This window comes from Phocoena phocoena, chromosome 13, assembly GCF_963924675.1.
Source record: "Phocoena phocoena chromosome 13, mPhoPho1.1, whole genome shotgun sequence".
Lineage (NCBI taxonomy): Eukaryota > Metazoa > Chordata > Mammalia > Artiodactyla > Phocoenidae > Phocoena > Phocoena phocoena.
In genome coordinates, this window is record NC_089231.1 from 39,117,022 (window position 1) to 39,136,969 (window position 19,948).

At 41.8% G+C, this 19,948-nt stretch overlaps 1 protein-coding gene across 2 annotated transcripts in view; it reads left to right on the plus strand.

Annotated features, from left to right (window-relative positions):
* The window catches only part of TPGS2 (tubulin polyglutamylase complex subunit 2), a 55,555-nt gene that overhangs the window by 1,321 nt on the left and 34,286 nt on the right, over window positions 1-19,948 (plus strand). For both annotated transcript variants that reach the window (XM_065890018.1, XM_065890019.1), the window contains exon 2: window positions 15,132-15,211. In XM_065890018.1, coding sequence (XP_065746090.1) covers window positions 15,132-15,211 — 80 coding nt within the window. The remainder of the gene's footprint in view (window positions 1-15,131; window positions 15,212-19,948) is intronic.

Consider the following 19,948-nt stretch of genomic DNA (forward strand, 5'->3'; position numbering starts at 1 on the left):
GGCATGAAACATCCTGATGTGTTTGGGAGAAGTGTTAGATTTTAGAAATGAAATTATAGAGTAGGGCAAGGAGAGGTCTAATCATCAAGACCACCCATATCCTATCTCCTCATTCTTATCCAAACTTCTGCTCTGTTGCTTCTTGTACTCCTGGACTTAGGCAGGTCTTGCTATTCCACAGGCATGCTTCATTAGTATCTTTATAAGTCTAGGAAGTTTTCTCTAAATAAGAAGTTATTTTCTTTTGATAAATGTTTAATCCACTCAAGTCAAGCCAACTAAATTTCCCTTAAGCTGTCAGCTCGATTTAAAGACCTAAATAATTAAGTGACTGTAAGCATTTTAAATTTCATTTATGCATTTAATATATTCTATCTATTAAGCATTTCACATGTCTGGCAAACTGGTAATAGCTACAAGTCAAAAACTACATGAGGAATTAACTGACTCTGTTAAACTTTCAGGAAATCTAGCCTCCTGTAAACAGTCTATTTATAAACTTAATCAAAACCTAATAATTTCAAGTTAAAAAGCACAAGTCAAAAATCATTTGCAGACGTACCTCAGAAATATTGGGGGTTTGGTTCCAGACCACTGCAATAAAGTGAATATCCTAATAAAGTGAGACACACAAATTTTTGGTTTCCCAGTCCATATAAAAGTTATGATTACACTATACTGTAGTCTATTAAGTGTGCAATAGCATTGTGTCTAAAATAAATGTATATACCTTAAAAAAAACTTTATTGCTAAAAAATGCTAAATATCATCTGACAATGCAGGGTTGCCACAAACCTTCAATTTGTAAAAAAACACAATACCTGAGAAAAACAATTTTACTGCACAAAAAAATGCAGTAAAATGAGTATGCCTGTATATTATTTTTTCACGTTTGTTTTTTGTTTGAAAAGATAATATATTAAGGGGATTTTTTTAAAACAAGGCAGCTGAAGTCAGTGGTGGGTGTACGGTAAACAACCTCCCTAAAAGATATGAAATAACTCCACAATTGCATTTTTATCCAAAACCAAACTCTCAGCATTGCTTAAAGACAAAGAATACCATCTGTTCAGAATGGCTGAATAAAAAGAGAAAAAGCAACAAATCACAGGGCCAGACCCTAATTGTTCCTGCCACACTCCCTCACTACTAGAAGGCTCTGTGACAAGCAGACAGACCCATGAAGAGACTAGTTGGAACAATCAACAGAAACTAGAAACTAGCGTCACTAGCCTAGAAATCTTTTTAAACAGCACAATAATGCAAAATGAAGGAGAGAAAAGTAAAACCCATAGAGAACTAATGCTGAAATCAGGAAATAAAATGTCAAACAGACAGCTGAGGAAAACTCTTACCAAAAAACAACTGTGAAGCAGAAGAAAATGGTAAGTCTAAACTCCAAACAAAATTAAAATACATGAACAAGTATAGAAAATTCAATGAAAGAAAGTGTGAACCAAGGATATAATATCTAGCCAAACTGTCTTTAAAATAAAAGAACTTAGGGAATTCTATACCCATGAACCCTTCCTGAGGAATCTACTGGAGGATAGATTTCATCAAATCAAATATAGCTTGGGGAACCTTCAGCAAAAAGACTGATGCTGAGCATCATTTTCATACAGACACAACACATGAACATACATAAATACGTACATATAAGACTAAAGCAAAGGTGGGAGGAGAGTGGAAGAATGATGTACCAGTTGTTATCTATTATGACAAATTAAAAGGGCATTTGAAAGGGTATAAGTACAATGTAAGTGGTGGGCAGATTTCTTAGATGACCTCCAATGCCACCTACCTGTGTATAACACTTTACTCTTGAAAATAGGCAGGACCTGTGAAGATGATGAATGTCATTCTATGGCTTAGGTTACATTATATGACAAAGGCAGAGATTTTTTGGTGTATGTAATTGAAGTACCTAATCAGTTGACTTTGACTTAAAAGGGACATTATCCTAGGTAGGCCTGACCTAATCAGGTGAGCATTCTAAAAGAGGATATAGAAGTCAGACAGATTTCCTCCTGGCTTTGAAAAACTAAGCTGCCATGTTGTGAGAGATCCTAGGAGAGGACCAATAACAAGGAACTGCTAGTGGCTTCTAGGAGCTGAGAGCAGCCTCCTAGCTCATGGTCATCAAGAGAACAGGATCCTCAGTCCTACCACTGCTAAGTGTGGTAATTTGTTATGCAGCATAGAAAACTAGTACATATTTTATTACCTGGAAGTGGGTGCTGCTGTAACATATACCTAAATGGAAGTGTCTTTGGAACTGGGAAGTGGCTGGAGGCTGGAGGAACTTTCAGGAACTTGATAGAGAAAGTCTAAATCACCATGAAAAGACTGTAATAGAAATCTGGACTATAACAATATGGAGAATACTGCTGGTGAGGACTCAGAAGGAAATAGCATAATGGCAGAAATAAATCCTACATTATTAGTAGTTACATTTAATGTAAATAAACTAGACACTCCCATGAGAAGGCAGAAATTGACGTAAGATTTTAGAAAAACAAAAACATGATTCAAATATACCCAGTCTACAAGAGACACATTTTGTATTTAAAGACACAAATAGGTTAAAAGTGAAAAGATGGGGGGAAAATATACCATGCAAATAGAACCCAAAGTAGAGCTTGAGTGGCTATACTAATATCAGGCAAAATAATCTTTAAAACAAAGTTCATTATTAGAAACAAATGAGGAGGGCTTCCCTGGTGGCACAGTGGTTGAGAGTCCTCCTGCTGATGCAGGGGACACGGGTTCGTGCCCCGGTCCGGGAAGATCCCACGTGCTGTGGAGTGGCTGGGCCCGTGAGCCATGGCCACTGAACCTGTGCGTCCGGAGCCTGTGCTCCGCAACGGGAGAGGCCACAACAGTGAGAGGCCCGCGTACAGCAAAAAAAAAAAAGAAACAAAGGAGGACAGTTCATAATGATAATAGGTGTCAATGCTCAGAAAGGCAAAACAATTATAATCTATGTGCACCTACAAAGGCCCAAAATATACGAAGCAAAAACTGACAGACTTGAAAGAAGTAGACAATTCAACAATAATAGTTTGATACTTAAACGCCCTATTTATAACAATGGATAAAACACCTAAGCAGAAAGTCAACAAGGAAATAGTAGACTTAAGCAACACTGTAAATCGACTATACCTAACAGACATCCATAGAACACTTTACCCTAAAAGAGTAGAATAAAAATTCTTCTCAAGTATACATGGAGTAACCTCAAGAATAAACCATATGTTTGACAAGCTGAAATAAATTTTAAAGGATTGATATCATACAAAGTGTGTTCTCTGATGATAGAACACACCCAAACTGTGGGATAGAGTGAAAACATGGAAACAGAAATCAGACTTCCTCAACCTGATAAAGAGCATCTATGAAAAATCCATGGCTAACATTATACTCAAATGGTGAAAAACTGTATGATTTCCCATTAAAATCAGGAACAAGACAAATATTCATGGGATCCCCAGCACCACACCAGGTTCGACAGTTCACTAGGAGGATTACAGGACAGACAGTCATGTTGTGATTTATTACAGCAGAAGCAAAGGGAAAGGTGCATGTGGGGAGATCAAGGAAACCAGATGTAAGTTTTCAAGAATCCTCTCTCAGTGAAATCACATGGCACACAATTGTTCCAGCAACATGTGACAGCACATCTGAAATGTTGTCTACTAGGGAAGCTTATTTGAGCCCAGAAGTCCAGACCTGTTATTGGAAATCCATCATTCAGACATCCTCTACCTAGTATGTACCAAATTTGAGACTCCCAGCGGAAAGCTCGTGTTCAGCATAAACCATATTGTAACAACAGGTGGATACAATGAGCCATTCTTTTTTTTTTTAAATAAAAGTGAGCCATTCTTACCAGGCAATGGTGGGAACCCTCCTGAAATCCAAGTTCCCAGATGCCAGCCAAGAACCAACCTTACAAGCTGGACTTTCTAAATATTGCAGTCTCAGGCATGCTGTGTTCACTCTTTTTTGCACAATAAGAACTCCCCTCTTACAACTTCTATTCAGCATTTTACTGGAGATTCTAGTCAGAACAATTCGACAAGAAAATGAAATAAAGACATACAATTTGGAAAGAAAGAAGTAAAGAGCTATTTGCAGATAACATGCTCTTGTATATTAAAAAAGTCCTAAGAAATCCACCAAAAAAAGGGAAAAAAACCCTACACATTAGCAATGAACAATCCAAAAATAAAATTACAGAAACAATTCAATTTACAATTGGGTCAAAACAGTAAAATACTTAGTAAAAAGTTAAATTAACAGAAGTAAGGAGTAAACAAGCACATTAACAGAAGTGCATGACTTGTACACTGAAAACTACAACACAATATATAAAGAAATTAAAGAGCACCTAAATAAATTGGAAGACATCTCATGTTTATGGCTTGGAATTCTTAATACTGTTAGAATCCCATACTCCCCAAATTGATCTAAATCTACAATCCCTATGAAAATGTCAGCTGCCTCTTTTGCAGAAATTGACAAATAACCCAGTCCTAAAATTAATATGGAAATGAAGGACACCCAGAATAGCCAAAACAATCTTGGAAAAGAGGAACAAAAATTAGAGGACTTAAGCCTCACTATTTGAAAATTTACTACACTTGTGATAATGAAAATGTTCTGCAGATGAATAGTGGTAATAGTTGCACAACAATGTGAGTGCACTTAACTGTACACTTCACAATAGTTAATATGGCAAATTTTATGTATATTTTACTATGATAAAAAAATTTACTCCAAAGCTACAATAGTCTTCACTGTGGCACTGGCATAAAGATAGAAATATAGATCAATGGAATAGGATTGAGACTCCAAAACTAAACTAACACATTTATGGTCCACTGATTTTCAACAAGGATGGCTGTACAACTCAGTGGGGGAAAAACAATCTTTTCAACAAATTGTTTTGTGACAACTAGATAGCCACATGCAAAAGAATGAAGTTGGACTCCTACCTCAATTCAAATACAAAAATTAACTCAAAATGGATCTTAGATATAAATGTAAGTGCTAAAACATAGACCTTGGATTCATTTTTAATGACTTTGGATTAGGCAATAGATTCTTAGATCTGATACCAAAAGTACAAGAAACAAACAAACAAAATAGATAAATTGGACTTCATCAAAATTAAAGATGTTTGTGCTTTTAAGGATACCATCAAGAAAGTGAAAAGACATCCACAGAAAAGGAGAGACTTTTTGCAAATCACATATACAATGAGGGACTTATGGGTGGAATCTATGAAGGTCAACAAAAAAAAGTCAAATAACCCAATTTAAAAGGATCTGAATAGATAAACATTTGTCCAAAGAAGATATATAAAGGCCAATAAACATGTGTAAAGATGGTCATCATTGATCATTAGGGAAATTCAAATCAAAACCACGGTGAAATACCACTTCACACCCACCAGGATGCCCATAATCAGAAAGACTGACCTAAGTGTTGGTAAGGAAGTGGAGAAACTGGAACACACATACACCACAGGTGGGAATGTAAAATGGCACTCTCACTTTGGAAAACAGTTTGTTACTTCCTCAAAAAGTTAAACATAGTTACCATATGACCTAGCAATTCCACTTCTGGTTATATACCCAAGAGAAATGAAAACATTTACATGCAAAAATATGTACACAAATGTTCTTAGAAGCATTATTTGTAATAAAGTAGAAACAGTCCAAATGTCCATCAACTGATGAATGGGTCTAAAAAATGTGGTATATCTATACAATAGAAAATGTTGGCAATAGTAAGGAGTAAAGTACTGATACATGCTACAATATGGATGAACCTTGAAAACTAAATGAAAGAAGAGTTATGAAGCCCATGTGTTGTGTGATTTCATTTATATGATCTATAGTAGGCAAATCTATAGAGACTTAAAGTGAATTAGTGATTGCCAGAGGATGCTGGAAATGGGAAAGGTTGCAGGGTTACTTTTTCAGGAAAGGACACATAACTCTGTGAATATGCTAAAAACCACTGAATTATATACTTTAAAAGGGTGAACTTTATAGTATGTGAGTTATATCTCAATAAGGCTTTTTTTTTAAATAAAAAGGAGTCCTAAAAACAGCCCTCCAAGATTTCCTGCACCAGGACTGTGAAACTGATGAGATATAACACCTGTGATTTGTTGTGTTAAATGGCAAAAGGGAGATTATCCAGGTGAGCCTAATCTAATCACATGAGCCCTTTACAACATGCTGTTAACAGAAGGGGGAGTCAAAGAGATTTGAAACATGAAAGATTTGTTATGCTGTTGCTGCCTTGAAGGTGGATGGGAACACATGGGAAAGAATACAGCTGAGAGTGGCCCCAGGTGACAGCAAGCAAGGAATGGAGACTTCATTGCTACAACCACAAGGCGTTGAATTCTGCCAGTAACAGGAATGGAAGATGACCTGGAGCACCAGATGAAAACAGAACAGCTGACACCTGAGCAGTCAGTGCACCTGGCTTATGGATTTCAGCCTCAGCAGAGAATCCAGTCATGCTGTGCCAAACTTCTGAGCTACAGAACTGTGACCTAGGTGTTGTTTAAAGCTGCTAATTTGTGGTAATTTATCATGCATCAGTAGAAAATGATACATTCCCCCAAATATTTTAAGGAGAGGAACGAATGATACCCATCTCAAAAAGAAATATGTGTAATATAATACGTATAATTATAAAATATTAAGATAAAGCTGAGACCAGACATATCCCTCATAGCAACAAATATGAATGGGCTTAAGTCACCTAGTAATAGAAAAAGATTTTAAATCTAGCTTACAAAACCCAACTTTTTGCTGTTTCCCAAAACTAAAACAACTAAAGCAAACTAATTCAGAAATATTAAAAATGAAGATATGGATACATGTTTTGGGGTCCCACAACTGTCCACAAGTTCAGTGATTCACTAGAAGGACTTACAGGATGCAGACAGGACTCCCAGCTATAGTTTATTATATCAGTCAGCTGGTGCCTGGGAATCTGACCTTTGACATATCCGGTGGCATCTAGAGGAAGCATGTATAGGCTTCTGCAGTTTTCCCTGCTGTGAGTGGTTGCATAGAATACACTCCTTCCTTAAGCAGTGAAATGCTGCAATATGTTTGCAGTGTTTCTGCCCAGAGAAGCTTGCCTAAGACTCAAATTCCAGAGATTTTACTGGGGCCTGGTCAGGTAGGCAAAACAACCAGCCACAGCTGTTGTTACCAACCCTTTGAGTTAGGCCCCAACAAGGGTCCTTCTGCCCAGTATCCTTAGAGCCAATAGAACGAGACCGAGTTTGGTTCAGAAGCAAAGGAAAGTTTTATTCTTTGGTCAAAGAATGGAAAGGTGCCAGCTCACACTCTAGAGTCCAGCTGTCCCTCACAGGCTGTGGGTGGGGCTGCTTTATAGGGTTCTAGTCAGTGGGGAGGGAAGCGAGTAGAGTTCTCACGTGGCAGCACAGCTGTGCTCTTTGCGCTCCAGATCGCAGTGCCAGGCGCAGCCTCTCTGCCCACGGCCCGCTGAGGCCATCTTGAGGTGTTACACACAGAGCTGCACACAGTCCATTGAGGTGTCTGCACAGCCATTTTGCACCAGGAGCTCTGGTCTGAGGTGCTGGGTGCGAGGCCTCTGCACACGGTACCCTATGAACAAGTGAAACAAGATGAAGCACAAAGGAAAAAGAAAAAGGTTAGACTTTATTACCCAGATTCTATTTTTTATTTCCTAGGAATTATTAATTCCGGCTTTGCGGGTGACAAACCCCTCCCCTGCTTTTTGTCCTGCTCCTCATTCTTGAGGGGCGCTGAGGGGTGCAGGTCTGTCTTCTGTAACTACTTCCTGCTGATTTGAGGCATTGTCATCACCCCGGGTGGAGGAGTAGAAGTCCCCAGCTGCCTTTAGATCTGTGTGGTTGTACCTAGGCCTTGGCCCTGTTTGTAGCCCTGAGCAACCACCATTTGTCTAACCTTTTGGAGACAAAGGACTTCAGACAATTTAAGATACATGGCCTAAGAGAACAGTGGTTACATGTCAAATGACAAGAGAATAATGGTGACATGTCAAATTTTTCCTAAAAATGAAAATATCTCGGTCTTTGGCCTGTGGGCAAGCCTGCCCTGATGTCAAGGCTCAGTGCCAGGGCTGCGTCTCCCTGGTCATGCTTTCGTTGTTTTACAGGAGAAAAGCTTAGGGTCTTAGAGAGGATCACACGAGTAGTCAGGGGGGCCATTGCCCCATGTTGTGTCTCTGCAGGTTGGGGCTCGGGGGTCTCCCCTTGAGTGCAAAGTCCCCATGGAGTGATCCCTGCAACTTCAGGGCAGAGTGGGTGGTTAGGGTCACCAAGTGGATTCTGTCCCACTTAGCCATGAGCTGATCTTGCAGCTGCTGTTTTTTGAGATTTTTAGGTTAACCCAGGCTCCTGGCCAGAAGGGGTGGAGGGCCAGGTCAGTGGGTGTGGGCAGCACCTGGTCACCATCTTCTGTGACAGCTTTCATTATTTCTCCTACCTGGAGGGCATGCTTGAGTTGTTCCATTTCAAGGGGGCTAAGGTGTCCCTTCTCTTGGACTTGGGGAATGGGTCTACCATACATGAGTTCAAATGGACTTAACTTTAATTACCCCTTGGGGTAACCACATGCAGAGCAGGGCTATCGAAAGCAACTTAATCCAGTGTTCTTGAGTTTCCTAACATAGCTTGGCTAAGGCTGATTGGACCTTGAGTTTCAGGGTCTGATTGGATCTCTGTCCTTGATGATTGGGGTCTCCAGACTGAGTGCAAGGTCCGTTTTATGCCCAGGGCACTCATTACCTCCTTCGTCACTTGAGACACAAATGCTGTACCATTATTGCTTTGCAGGGATCTTGGGAGCCCAAACCTGGCGATTATATCTTTTAGTAATGCCTTAGCCACTTCAGCTGCCATTTCAGTTCTAGCAGGGAATGCTTGTATCCACTCAGAAATTGTGTCTACTAGCACCAAGAGATACCTGAAATTGCCCAGTACTCTTGGCATGACGGTGAAATTAATCTGCCAGTCTTCTCCAGGATATGTCCCTCTGGTCTGAATGGGCCTGATCTGGGGGATTCTGGAGGGTCTGGTTTTGGGGGTTGTTCATTGTGCAGGTGGGGCATGTCTCATCTATCCGACTGATTATACTTTTCATGCCAGGAGTTACCATGAGCTCAACTAACCAATTATATAGGGCTTCCCTCCTGTAGTGAGTCTTTTGATGAGCCTCTCTGATGGCTTGACAAGCTATAGTTTGGGAAAGAAGCATTGACCATGTTCATTAGCTAGCCACCCATGGCCTCCTAGATCTCTGTTGAAGCCCAATTTTCAGTCTTTGTCTAATTTTGTAGATTTTGTACAGTCTTTGTGTAGATTGGGGAATAATTGGATGGATCTGGCCTTTGAGGTATGAGGGGTAGCTGACAAGTTACGGTTTCTAGGACTACCCTTTTGGCAGTTGCATCCGCTTTGTTTCCCTTTATTACCTCTGTATTCCCTTTTCGTGAGGCCTACAGTGAATCGCTGCCACCTTTTTTGGAAGCTTTACTCCTCCTATGAGCTTCAATGTGCTTAAGCCACGTTTCACCTGTTTATTCCCTGCAGTAAGCATACCTTGTTCCTCCCAGATAGCCCTGTCTGTGGGTAGGATGGCATACACATACCTGGGAATCTGTGTAAACATTTAAGATTTTCCCTGTCCCGTGCTCTAGGGCTCAGGTGAGGGCTATCAACTCCACCTTTTGGGCGGAAGTCCCGGTGGGGGGATGGGGGTGGGTAGCTTCTCACTTCTATGACTTGGGTGTGGGAGGTTACTGCATGTCCCACCAGCCTTTTCTCCTCTCCCATAAAACTACTCCCGTCTGTGAGCCATTCCTCTTTGGCATTTGGGAGAGGTTCACTTCCTAGGTTGGGGCAACTGGAATAGATTGTGTCTGTGGTTTCTATACGATCATGCTCCAGGGGCCCTGTTTCTGTGGGTAGCAGGGTGGCAGGATTTAGTGTGTGACAGGTTTCTGTGGTAGCCACTGGGTTGTCTAAAGGCATAGCCTGAACTTGAATCAACCTTCCAGGGGATAACTATTCTGTTACCTTAGAACTTCCTAAAACCTGAACCTGGTGTGGAGTCAAGCTGAAAGGTCAGGTGCAGCTGCTTTGCACTAGGAACTCTGGTCTGAAGTGCCAGGTACAAGGCCTCTGCACGCAGTACCCTATTAAGGAAGTGAAACTAGACCAAGGCGAAAGGAAATAAAAAAGATTAGACTTTACCTTATTTTCCAGATTCTATGTTTATTTCCTGGGAATTGTTAATGAGCTTTGCCCATGACACTATGGAAATTTTAGACTCCCAAAAGGATAGCAAATGTTTATTGGTTTAGCCAAAGATGGGCAAAACAGCCTTATCAATGTAGAACACATGCAAAGGCCAGATTACGAGGCACCAGCTACAGGTGAACCCTACAAGCTGGTCCTTCTAAAGTATTAACCTCAGGTTGGCTATGTGCAGTCCACCCTACTCCTCCCCCAGCCCTCCAGTTGCCTCACCTTCAAGCCCTGGCTTCATGTATTCTTCTTACCCAGTTCTTTGATTTGTGTAACAAACTGTTAACTTGTTCTCTTTGAATAATCTTATGTAGTCTTAAGTTTTATTTTCTGACTCTAAAGGCCTTCAGTGTCATATCTTGGATTCCAAAACCTCTCACACTTTTTGTCTGGTTCCGTGGCCACAGTTTTTAAATCATATAAATGACCACTTCCTCTGACCTGCACACATTCACTTGTCCTGAAAGTGAATCTACAGATGCAAACTGTCTATCAGGGTTCTTAGTGGCAGACCATAGAATACATAGCTAGTTTAAGGCTAGAAGTACACTCTAGCTAGTTAAGGCAGAAAGGGCTTGATTAAGGGGCATTAGCCCATAAAATCATTGGAAGATTAAGCGGAACAGATTCTAAGCTGAGAAACAAACTGAAAAGGGGATGCTAAGTGGGACGTACCTGCAGCTAGTGTGGTTAGGAAGCTGCAGAACTGAGAAACTGCTGCTGCTTCTGCCATACGACAACTCTCAACCCCATGAGATCAAAATACCTTTGCAACTATGACTGTGAAAAGAGCCAGTCTCCCCATTTGCCCCTCTATCTCACCTGCTCATTCCCTCCTTCCAGGTTTTATGGGAGTCGTTTTCCCTGCAGAAAGCTTGGCCTCCAGTGGGTGCCTAGCTGCAGTGGAATCTGGGAAATGTAGTCTTTAGCCAGCCAATCTCTAAAATACAGGAAGGCACACTGGAAGGAGCAGGAGTAGGTGTTAATTAAGCCAATCCGCAGGAATGGCCATGTCATCCTTCAAGGCCCATATCAACTGTGCATAGTTTGTGACAGCAGGTCCTCATGGAGTACCTCAGGGATTATTGACTCAGCGACAGTTTTCTACTAGGCAGTCTGTTCCAGTTATTTATTCCTGGGTAACAGACCACCCCAAAACAGTGGTTTGAAACAGCAGTTTACTGTCTCTCCCAGTCCTGTGGGTTGACTAGGCCCAGGTGGGACTATTCTCATTTCGAGTCTCTCAGGTGTATGCAATGAGATAGCAGATGGGGCTGGAATTATCTGATAGCTCAACTAGGCTGGAAGTCCAAGATGGCTTCTGCACTCAAATGTCTGGCCCCTCCGTGCTCCTCAGCATGGCCTCTCTGTCCAGAAGGGTAGCTTGGATTTAGTATGTGATGGCCCAGAGCAAAAAGAGGAAACGGGAACCTGCCAGTCCTCTTGAAGTCCAAAACTTGCATGGTGTCTCTTCGCCATATTTTATTGGTCAGGGCAGTCATGGGCTAACCCCTGTTAACGTCTCTTCACAGAGGCAGAGAAATAGACTTCACCTTTCATTGGAGAACTGGTGTGGGCAGGGAGTGAAGGAAGGAAGTGATAGCACCCAACTTTGGAGTAGGCTACCACAGGGAGTTTTCATCTGTGGCATGTCATAGTTACCTAGAGCAGACTGTGCTGTGTCTGAAGACCTGACCTTCATATCTTCATTCAGTATTTCATTTCATACTCTGCCATACAGATTATTCCAGCCAGGCAGCTCACAAATGCTTGTCATTGGTCACAAAGGCAGGAGAGTAGGGATGGCTATATCTAGTCAGATACTACTTCTCATGTGGCATATTAATAAACCAAACACAATTGTTATTGCTGTTGCTTTCTAAACATCCTCATGATGTTTTTGGTTATCTGTAGTATTATGATTTATAATAAACATATATTTAGACTTCATCCCTGTTTCAGGCAGAGTTCCTAAAACCCCTCGAATTTCCTAAGTGGTAGGAGAGAAGAATGTGTCTTTTGTTATGTTAATTAGGTGACTTTTGGAAAGTTCTTGGGTAACCTAAAGATGGGGCTGGTTCCCAAGGGAACCAACCAGGATTAGAGGGTTGGAACTTTCACTCCCCGACCTGATTTCCAGGGAGAGGAGAGAGACTGGAGGTTGAGTCATTTGCCAACTGACCAGTTATTTAATCAAGCATGCCTATGTAATGAAGCCTCCGTAAAAAACCAAAAGGAGAGGATGCAGAGAGCTTCCAGACTGGTTAGCCAGACACTTCCTCATGCCACTGTGCCAGGCCCCAAACTTAGCGAGGACAGAAGCCCCTTTGTTCAGGACCTTGCCCTATGTATCTTATCTCCCTGTTGATCTGTAATATCCTTTATAATAAACCAGCAACCTGGTGAGTAAAGGGGTTTCCTGACTTCTCTAGCAAACTAATCAAACCCAAGGAGGGGATCATAGGAACCCCTGATTTATAGCCAGTCTGTCAGAAGCACAGGTAACACCCTGGACCTGCAATTAGCATCTGAAGTAAGGGCAGTTTTGTGGGACTGAGCTCTTAACCTGTGGGATCTGATGCCTTCTCCTGGTAGATAGCGTCAGGATTGTGTTGAATTGTAGGACACCCAGCTGGTGTCTGAGAATTGCTTGGTGGTGAGGGGAAAACTTCCCTTCATGTTGGAATTAGCTACTAAGGCAACATGGTAGCAAAAGCATTAGGCTTGGTATCTGAGGCTGTGGTCAGAGATTTGGTTCTGTGAGATTATTTAGTATTGCTGAGCCTGTTTCCTTATCTTTAAAATAAAGTCACGATGCCTGCTTCACACGATTGTTGAAAGAGTAAATGAGATAACTTATACCAGTTCCCAGAAGTAGAGCATTATACAAATGGAATTTATTGTGCGTCCCTCTCTTCCTCATCCCCAGCACCTCCTCTTTATCAGTGTTGAAGTATTGGGTAGCGGGGTCTCTGCAGCGGGTACTTCCTGAGCAACTTGTTATATGAAAGTTCTTAAGGTCAGTATGTTGACCAGTTGTCCTATCCCGGAGGTGTTCAAAGGTTGAAAGTGAAATGTTCTCATCTGAAGTGTATCACAGCAGTTCTGTGTGAGCCTGTAGCCCCTCCACGTAGGTCTGTTATAAACTGAAGAATGGTGTGTTGTGTCTGTCTCAGCTTATTGATAGTGATGCTGTTGGCTAGGAATACCTGAGGCACTCACCTAGGTCTGTACTACTTGGATGAGCTCTACAGACATTTCCCTGACTGGAGCTGATGTTGTGGCTGGACCAGCCATTGTGGTTTTTATTATGATCGAAGATACACCTCAGCAACAACTGTCAGGGAACTTCGAAAAAAATTTTTTTACTACGCACAGGTCCTGGAGGATACATGGTATGCCCAGGGCCACACAGCCAGGTAGCTGGGAGTGAGCAGGCAGAGCCGGGTCTTTGTCTTTATTAGGGTCCAAGGACTTGGTGTCTAGGGTTTTGTGGGTTCACTCTTTATTGGTGAATTTAAAACATAAGAGCAAGAATTAAGGCATGAGAAGGGAAAAGGTGGGCGACCACTCAAGTGGTCAGTTACCCAGGGCTTTCTGAAAGGGGAACTTCATGGGTGGGGGTGGCCTGGTTCCTTACCTAGTTACTTAGTTAGTAGCTGTGTCATACAGCTACAGTGGCAATTTGTTTATTCAAGATGGATGTATTTGAAATGGATGCCTCGGCAAAACTTAATGTCAGGCACTTACATTAGCTGTGTGTCCTCTTGCAGCCCTAGACACTAGATTACCCTGTGAGTATAGTCAGATGACATCCCTATTTAACCAGCTGGTTTGTTGGCAAGGAATTCTGTATTCTTCTGTCCCACTGCAGGTGGAGCGGTAGGATGCTAAGACTGATTAAAGTGAGACTCTGCATTTGCGTAGGATTACTGCTTTAAAGGGCTGGGCCAAGGGGCATGTAGTGACTTCTGCACATGCTCTTCATTTCTCAACTAGACCCATACTTGGAGTCAGAGGCTTGGCTTTGTGGCTTTACCTCTCAGGCTCAGTGTCCCTGCTGTAAAATTGAATAATGACATTTATTAGTCACTATCTTGGCTTTCGTGGAACAGTGCCAAATAGGACCACCCTTGAAGGGACAAGACAGTGTCTTCCATCCTAACCAATCATGGGGATAGCAAGGACCCACCTCAGGTCAAATGGCTTGAAGCTCACAGTGGTTTTCTACCACAGTACCATGCTTCCGAACATATTAGGAAGAACACTGAACAGAAGGCAGGAAAAAAAATTGTATATATGGTACTTTTTGCTTTTCCAAAGCACCTTCATTTCTGTTTCCTCTGCTTCGCTTATCAAGGAATGTATTATTGTAATTCTTGCCTTACTAAATGCAAAGGGAAGTGAGCACTCATGTAAGGTTACACGACTAGTGAATGCATAAAGCAAGACTAGGATAGGTGGAGTCCAGAATTCTTAGCTGGTATATTGGACTATTGCTGCATCCCAAGATTTGAGCCTTCTGAAAACGTAAGGGAAACTTTATGATGCATAGAAAGGATACTGGCATAATTATTACCAGAAAGACTACATGGTCTTAGGTTATGGGACCAAGTGCCTTTGAGGGACCAATTGCTTTTATCACAGGGGTAATAAATGCTCCTCAGAGGGATCTGGTATTCCTAGAGCAGTCTTCAAGAGTTAGTCAACCTCTAGTGTAGAAATACGTGAGAATGGACCAACTGAAACTCCACAGACTTTCTCTTTCCTCTTTCAGAATCATCCCCAGGTGTGACAGAGGTGACCATCATAGAAAAGGCGCCTGCTGAACGTCATATGATTTCTTCATGGGAACAAGTAAGTGTTGCCCTATTGAATCCTCACCTCCCAACAAAGGGAGGTCAACTCAAATGCCCCTGAGAAGGAAAGATTGGACAGGAAACCTATTCTTATCTCAGGCCACAGCCACCTTCAAGGTAGAGTTCACCTTTCTCTCTGTTCCTGTTCAGGCCGTTTAACACTCTCTTCCATTCCATGCCATCTCCCCAACACAGAGCAGCTCCTCTGAGCCTGTCGTATGGAGGCAATGGAACGTTTGAAGTTGTATATACGACAAAGCTGAAATCCAGCAAGGAAAGGAAGAATTAAATATCAATAAGTGTGCGGGGCAGAACGTGGTTAAATGTTGCAGAGAAGTATCAATACTAACCAGATTAATAGTGAATGCTTTCCAACCCTCCTCTGAACTTCCATTCATTCATTTATTCAATAAACGTTTTAGGCCCCTAAAATGGGCCAGGTATTGTGCTTGATGTTGAGTCCTGGAGAGTCAGTGATAATCAAAAAAGAGCACAGTGTCTTACCTCTTGATCTTACTGTCTAAGGCATAGTATAAGTCATTCCAAATATAATTACAAAGCAGATCAAGTCCTGTGAAAGAGAGGTAAAGGGAGCATTGTCAGGAGGCCTGACCTAGTCTGGAGGTTGAGAAACGTTTTTCCCAAAGAAGTTATGAGAAGTTGTTAACCAGATAGGTGAGATCTGGGAATAAGGGGCTTTTAGCCTGTGTGAAGGCTTCAAGATAGGAAGGATTACATTTTTCGAGAGCATAAGGAAGGTCCATGTGGCTAGAGCACAGGAGAGCAAGGGAGAGAGGTTGACAAGGACCACGACATGCAGGGCTTCGTAGATCATCAGGATTTCGTTCTTTATCTTGGGAGAAAAGGGGGAGCCCCTGAAATGTTTTAAGTAGAGAAGTCAGATTTCTGCTTTGGAAAATCACTAGGGAACAAGAAGTTACCGTGCCATTTAGTGAGTGCTGCTAACACATATCAGATAAGTTACTTCATTTAACCCTCAAAATAATCCTGCAAGATAGGCATTGATATCTCTGTGTTACAGATGAAGGAACTGAGGGTCAGAGTGGTCAAAGAATTTGCTCTGGGCCACATAGCTACCAAGTGGCAGAGCCTGAATGTGAACTCAGTTGTCTGCCTCTAAGCACATGCGCTTTCTGCTCTGGCTGACTGCCCCTCCTATAGAGGGCAACACTGGCAGCCTTGCCCTAGCCAGCCAAGCAGCCCACAGGTATGTGGACATGTTCAGTCCCTGCCAACAGCGCTCACTCTCCCAGGGCTGAGCCAGTAGCAGCTTCACTGGAATCTCAGTAACTGGTAATCAAGGTTTCTCTCCATGACCTCGGCTCAGCAGCACCTCAGCATTTATCATGGGCTCACTCAACTCTCACTCCCATTTTCACTCACAGCGCATGAGAGAAAATGGAATTCCAGAGCAACGTCTATCTGTTAAACTCTTACTGGCTGATCAGTCCTGGTGCAGCTGTGGCTATGCCAGCCTGGCCTGTTGACATTGTTGATTACATCCCTCCTTATCCTTAGCAGCCTTAAGTCAGCCCTTCAGGGAGAACTGCCTCGGGACTCTTTTTAAGAATAAGATTCTGAGGTGTTTCTGTCTGTTGAAGAGGAGACTCCTGGCTTAGAAACCCAGTCATAGACCTGGATGGGAGAATGAGAGGACAGGAATGCATTGTCTGGGGTGGAACACCATTAAGGCTGTGTCATATTATGTCACTTATGTATTGAGATAATTTCTGAGGCACATTCTTCCTGTGTCTTATAGCAGATATTCCCTAGAATTCTCTAAGATGACTTCACCCATTTGTTCCAGTTTTACTTATGATATTGTAGCTTATTCATTGGAAGTATGCCTTCCATGTCTGCTTTTCAGGGCTAGAGTCTACATCCGGTGTCATTGGGATCTAATCTGCCTCCTGGACAAGACAACTTTTTTGGGTTCCCATTTAGCTTAGACTGACATTGAGGAGAATACAGTTGTAGAGCTGAGTAAATAGTCATCAGCAGTCAGAAAGAATTAAAGGGCATGCACGAGAGAAAGAGATTTTTAACTAACTGAGATAGCCAATGGAACATTTTCTTCAGACATATTCAGTTGGGGGAAGTTTTGTGAAAACACCTACAATAATAAGATACATAGATTTGAATATCTCAGACCGAAGTACAGTAAAATATGCCATATCTGAAGTATCAGTACAAACAGTATTAGGATCAGTAACGTAAAAATTCACTTGAGCAGTTGGCATGTCTGAGCTTTATGAAGGGCTATGAGGTGCTTGAAAGCTAACATATGAACACAGGTGATAGGAGTTTTGGATGGGTAGTTTTATGTTTTTATATAACACTTTTTCTAATTATACTAAGCAAAAAAATGGTGACCATAGAAAATTTGGAAAATACAAAAAATGATTTTTAAAAATGAAAAGTCCTCTAGGATCTTACCACTTAGGAGGTAACCACTGTTAGTGTAATTTTAGCTGTGAGTGGAGGGTGGGTAATGGGTAGTGGTCCAGGAACCCCCCCAAGAGCCCATGAATGGAAAGTGGTCCATGGACTCCTTGAAATATGTGTTAATTTATGAAGTATGTACATTTTTCTGTGGAAAGACCCTTAGATTCTGAAAGGGGCTTGTAACCCCATAAACCTTAAGAACATGTTTTTGTATGATTTTTTTTTTTTACATTCAAACTCGAGGCAATATACTATGTGCCGTTTTGTCATTTAAGCAATGGAGAGCAGAAGTTTTGGTCTGAAACTCACCCGCCCCACTTCTTCACCCAAGGGTTAACTGAAGAGCACATTTCCACAGGAGCAAGCTAGGCAGGGCCCCTCTGACTCGTGCCTGCTCCCAGAAGTACCTGTACCAGAGGAGCAGGAGGGCCCCAAGGAGCTGGTAAGTCCCTTCTCTAGGGGACTGACCCTTGAGAACTGTGTCCTTGGAGACGGCCCAGCCAGAGCACAGCCATCATGTGGTAAACCTGCTGTCTACAGATGCATCTATATAGCCAGATAATATTTTTTCCTTCCAAGAAGAGGCCCACTGCCTCTGCCCTGGGAAACCCACTGAGATAAGATAATAGTAAGGCTATGGAGGCACTGATGTGAGAAAAACAGCCTAGAGTAGGAGTCTTGTGCCAGCTCAGGCCCTTGGCTAAATATCATAACTTCTCTGTGTCCCCTGTTCATCATCCATAAAATAAATGGTTTGACATTAGTGTTATTTTTTTTAATTTTATTGAAGTATAGTTGATTTACAATGTTGTGTTAATTTCTGCTGTACAGCAAAGTGACTCAATTATACATATATATTCTTTTTCATATTCTTTTCCATTATGGTTTATAACAGGATATTGAGTATAGTTCCCTGTGCTGTACAGTAGGACCTTGTTGTTTATCCATCCTAGATACACTAGTTTGCATCTGCTAATCCCAAACTCCCAGTCCTTCTCTCTCCCCTTGCCTCCCCCCTTGGCAGTCTGTTCTCTATGTCTGTGAGGCTGTTTCTGTTTCATAGATACGTTCATTTGTGTCGTATTTTAGATTCCACATATAAGTGATACCATATGGTATTTCTCTTTCTTTTTCTGACTGATATGATAATCTCTAGGTCCATCCACATTGCTGCAAATGGCATTATTTCATTATTTATGGCCAAGTAATATTCCATTGTATGTATGTATGTGTGTGTGTGTCTCTCTCTCTATATATATATACATATAGACACACATACACACCACATCTTCTTTATCCATTCATCTGTCAATGGACATTTAGGTTGTTTCCATGTCTTGGCTATTGTAAATAGTGCTGCTATAAACATCGGGGTGCATGTATTTTTTGAATTATATTTTTGTCTGCGTATATGCCCAGAAGTGGGATTGCTGGATCATACGGCAACTCAATTTTTAATTTTTTGAGGAATCTCCATACTGTTTTCCATAATGGCTGCACCAATTTACATTCCCACCAGCAGTGTAGGAGGGTTCTCTTTTCTCCACCCCATCTCCAACATTTATTATTTGTAGACTTTTTAAAAAAATTTTTGGCTGCATTGGGTCTTTGTCGCTGCGCGCTGGCTTTCTCTAGTTGCGGCGAGTGAGGGCTACACTTCGTTGTGGGGCGCAGGCTTCTCATTGCGGTGGTTTGTCTTGCTGTGCAGCACGGGCTCTAGGTGCGTGGACTTCAGTAGTTATGGCACGCAGGCTCAGTAGTTGTGGCTCACGGGCTCTAGAGCACAAGCTCAGTACTTGTGGCACACGGGCTTAGTTGCTTCGCGGCATGTGGGATCTTCCCAGAACAGGGCTTGAACCCCTGTCCCCTGCCTTGGCAGGCAGATTCTTAACCCCTGTGCCACCAGGGAAGCCCTGGAGACCTTTTGATAATGGCCATTCTGACCAGTGTGAGGTGGTACCTCATTGTAGTTTTGATTTGCATTTCTCTAATAATTAGTGATGTTGAGCAGCTTTTCTTGTGCCTCTTGGCCATGTGTAGGTCTTCTTTGGAGAACTGTCGATTTAGGTGTTCTGGCCGTTTTTTGATTGGGTTGTTTGTTTTTTTGTTATTGAGTTCTATGAGCTGTTTGTATATTTTGGAAATAAAGGCCTGTCAGTCACATGATTTACAAATATTTTCTCCCAGTCCATAGGTTTCCTTTTCATTCTGTTTATGGTTTCCTTTGCTGTGCAAAAGCTTGTAAGTTTGATTAGGTTCCATTTATTTA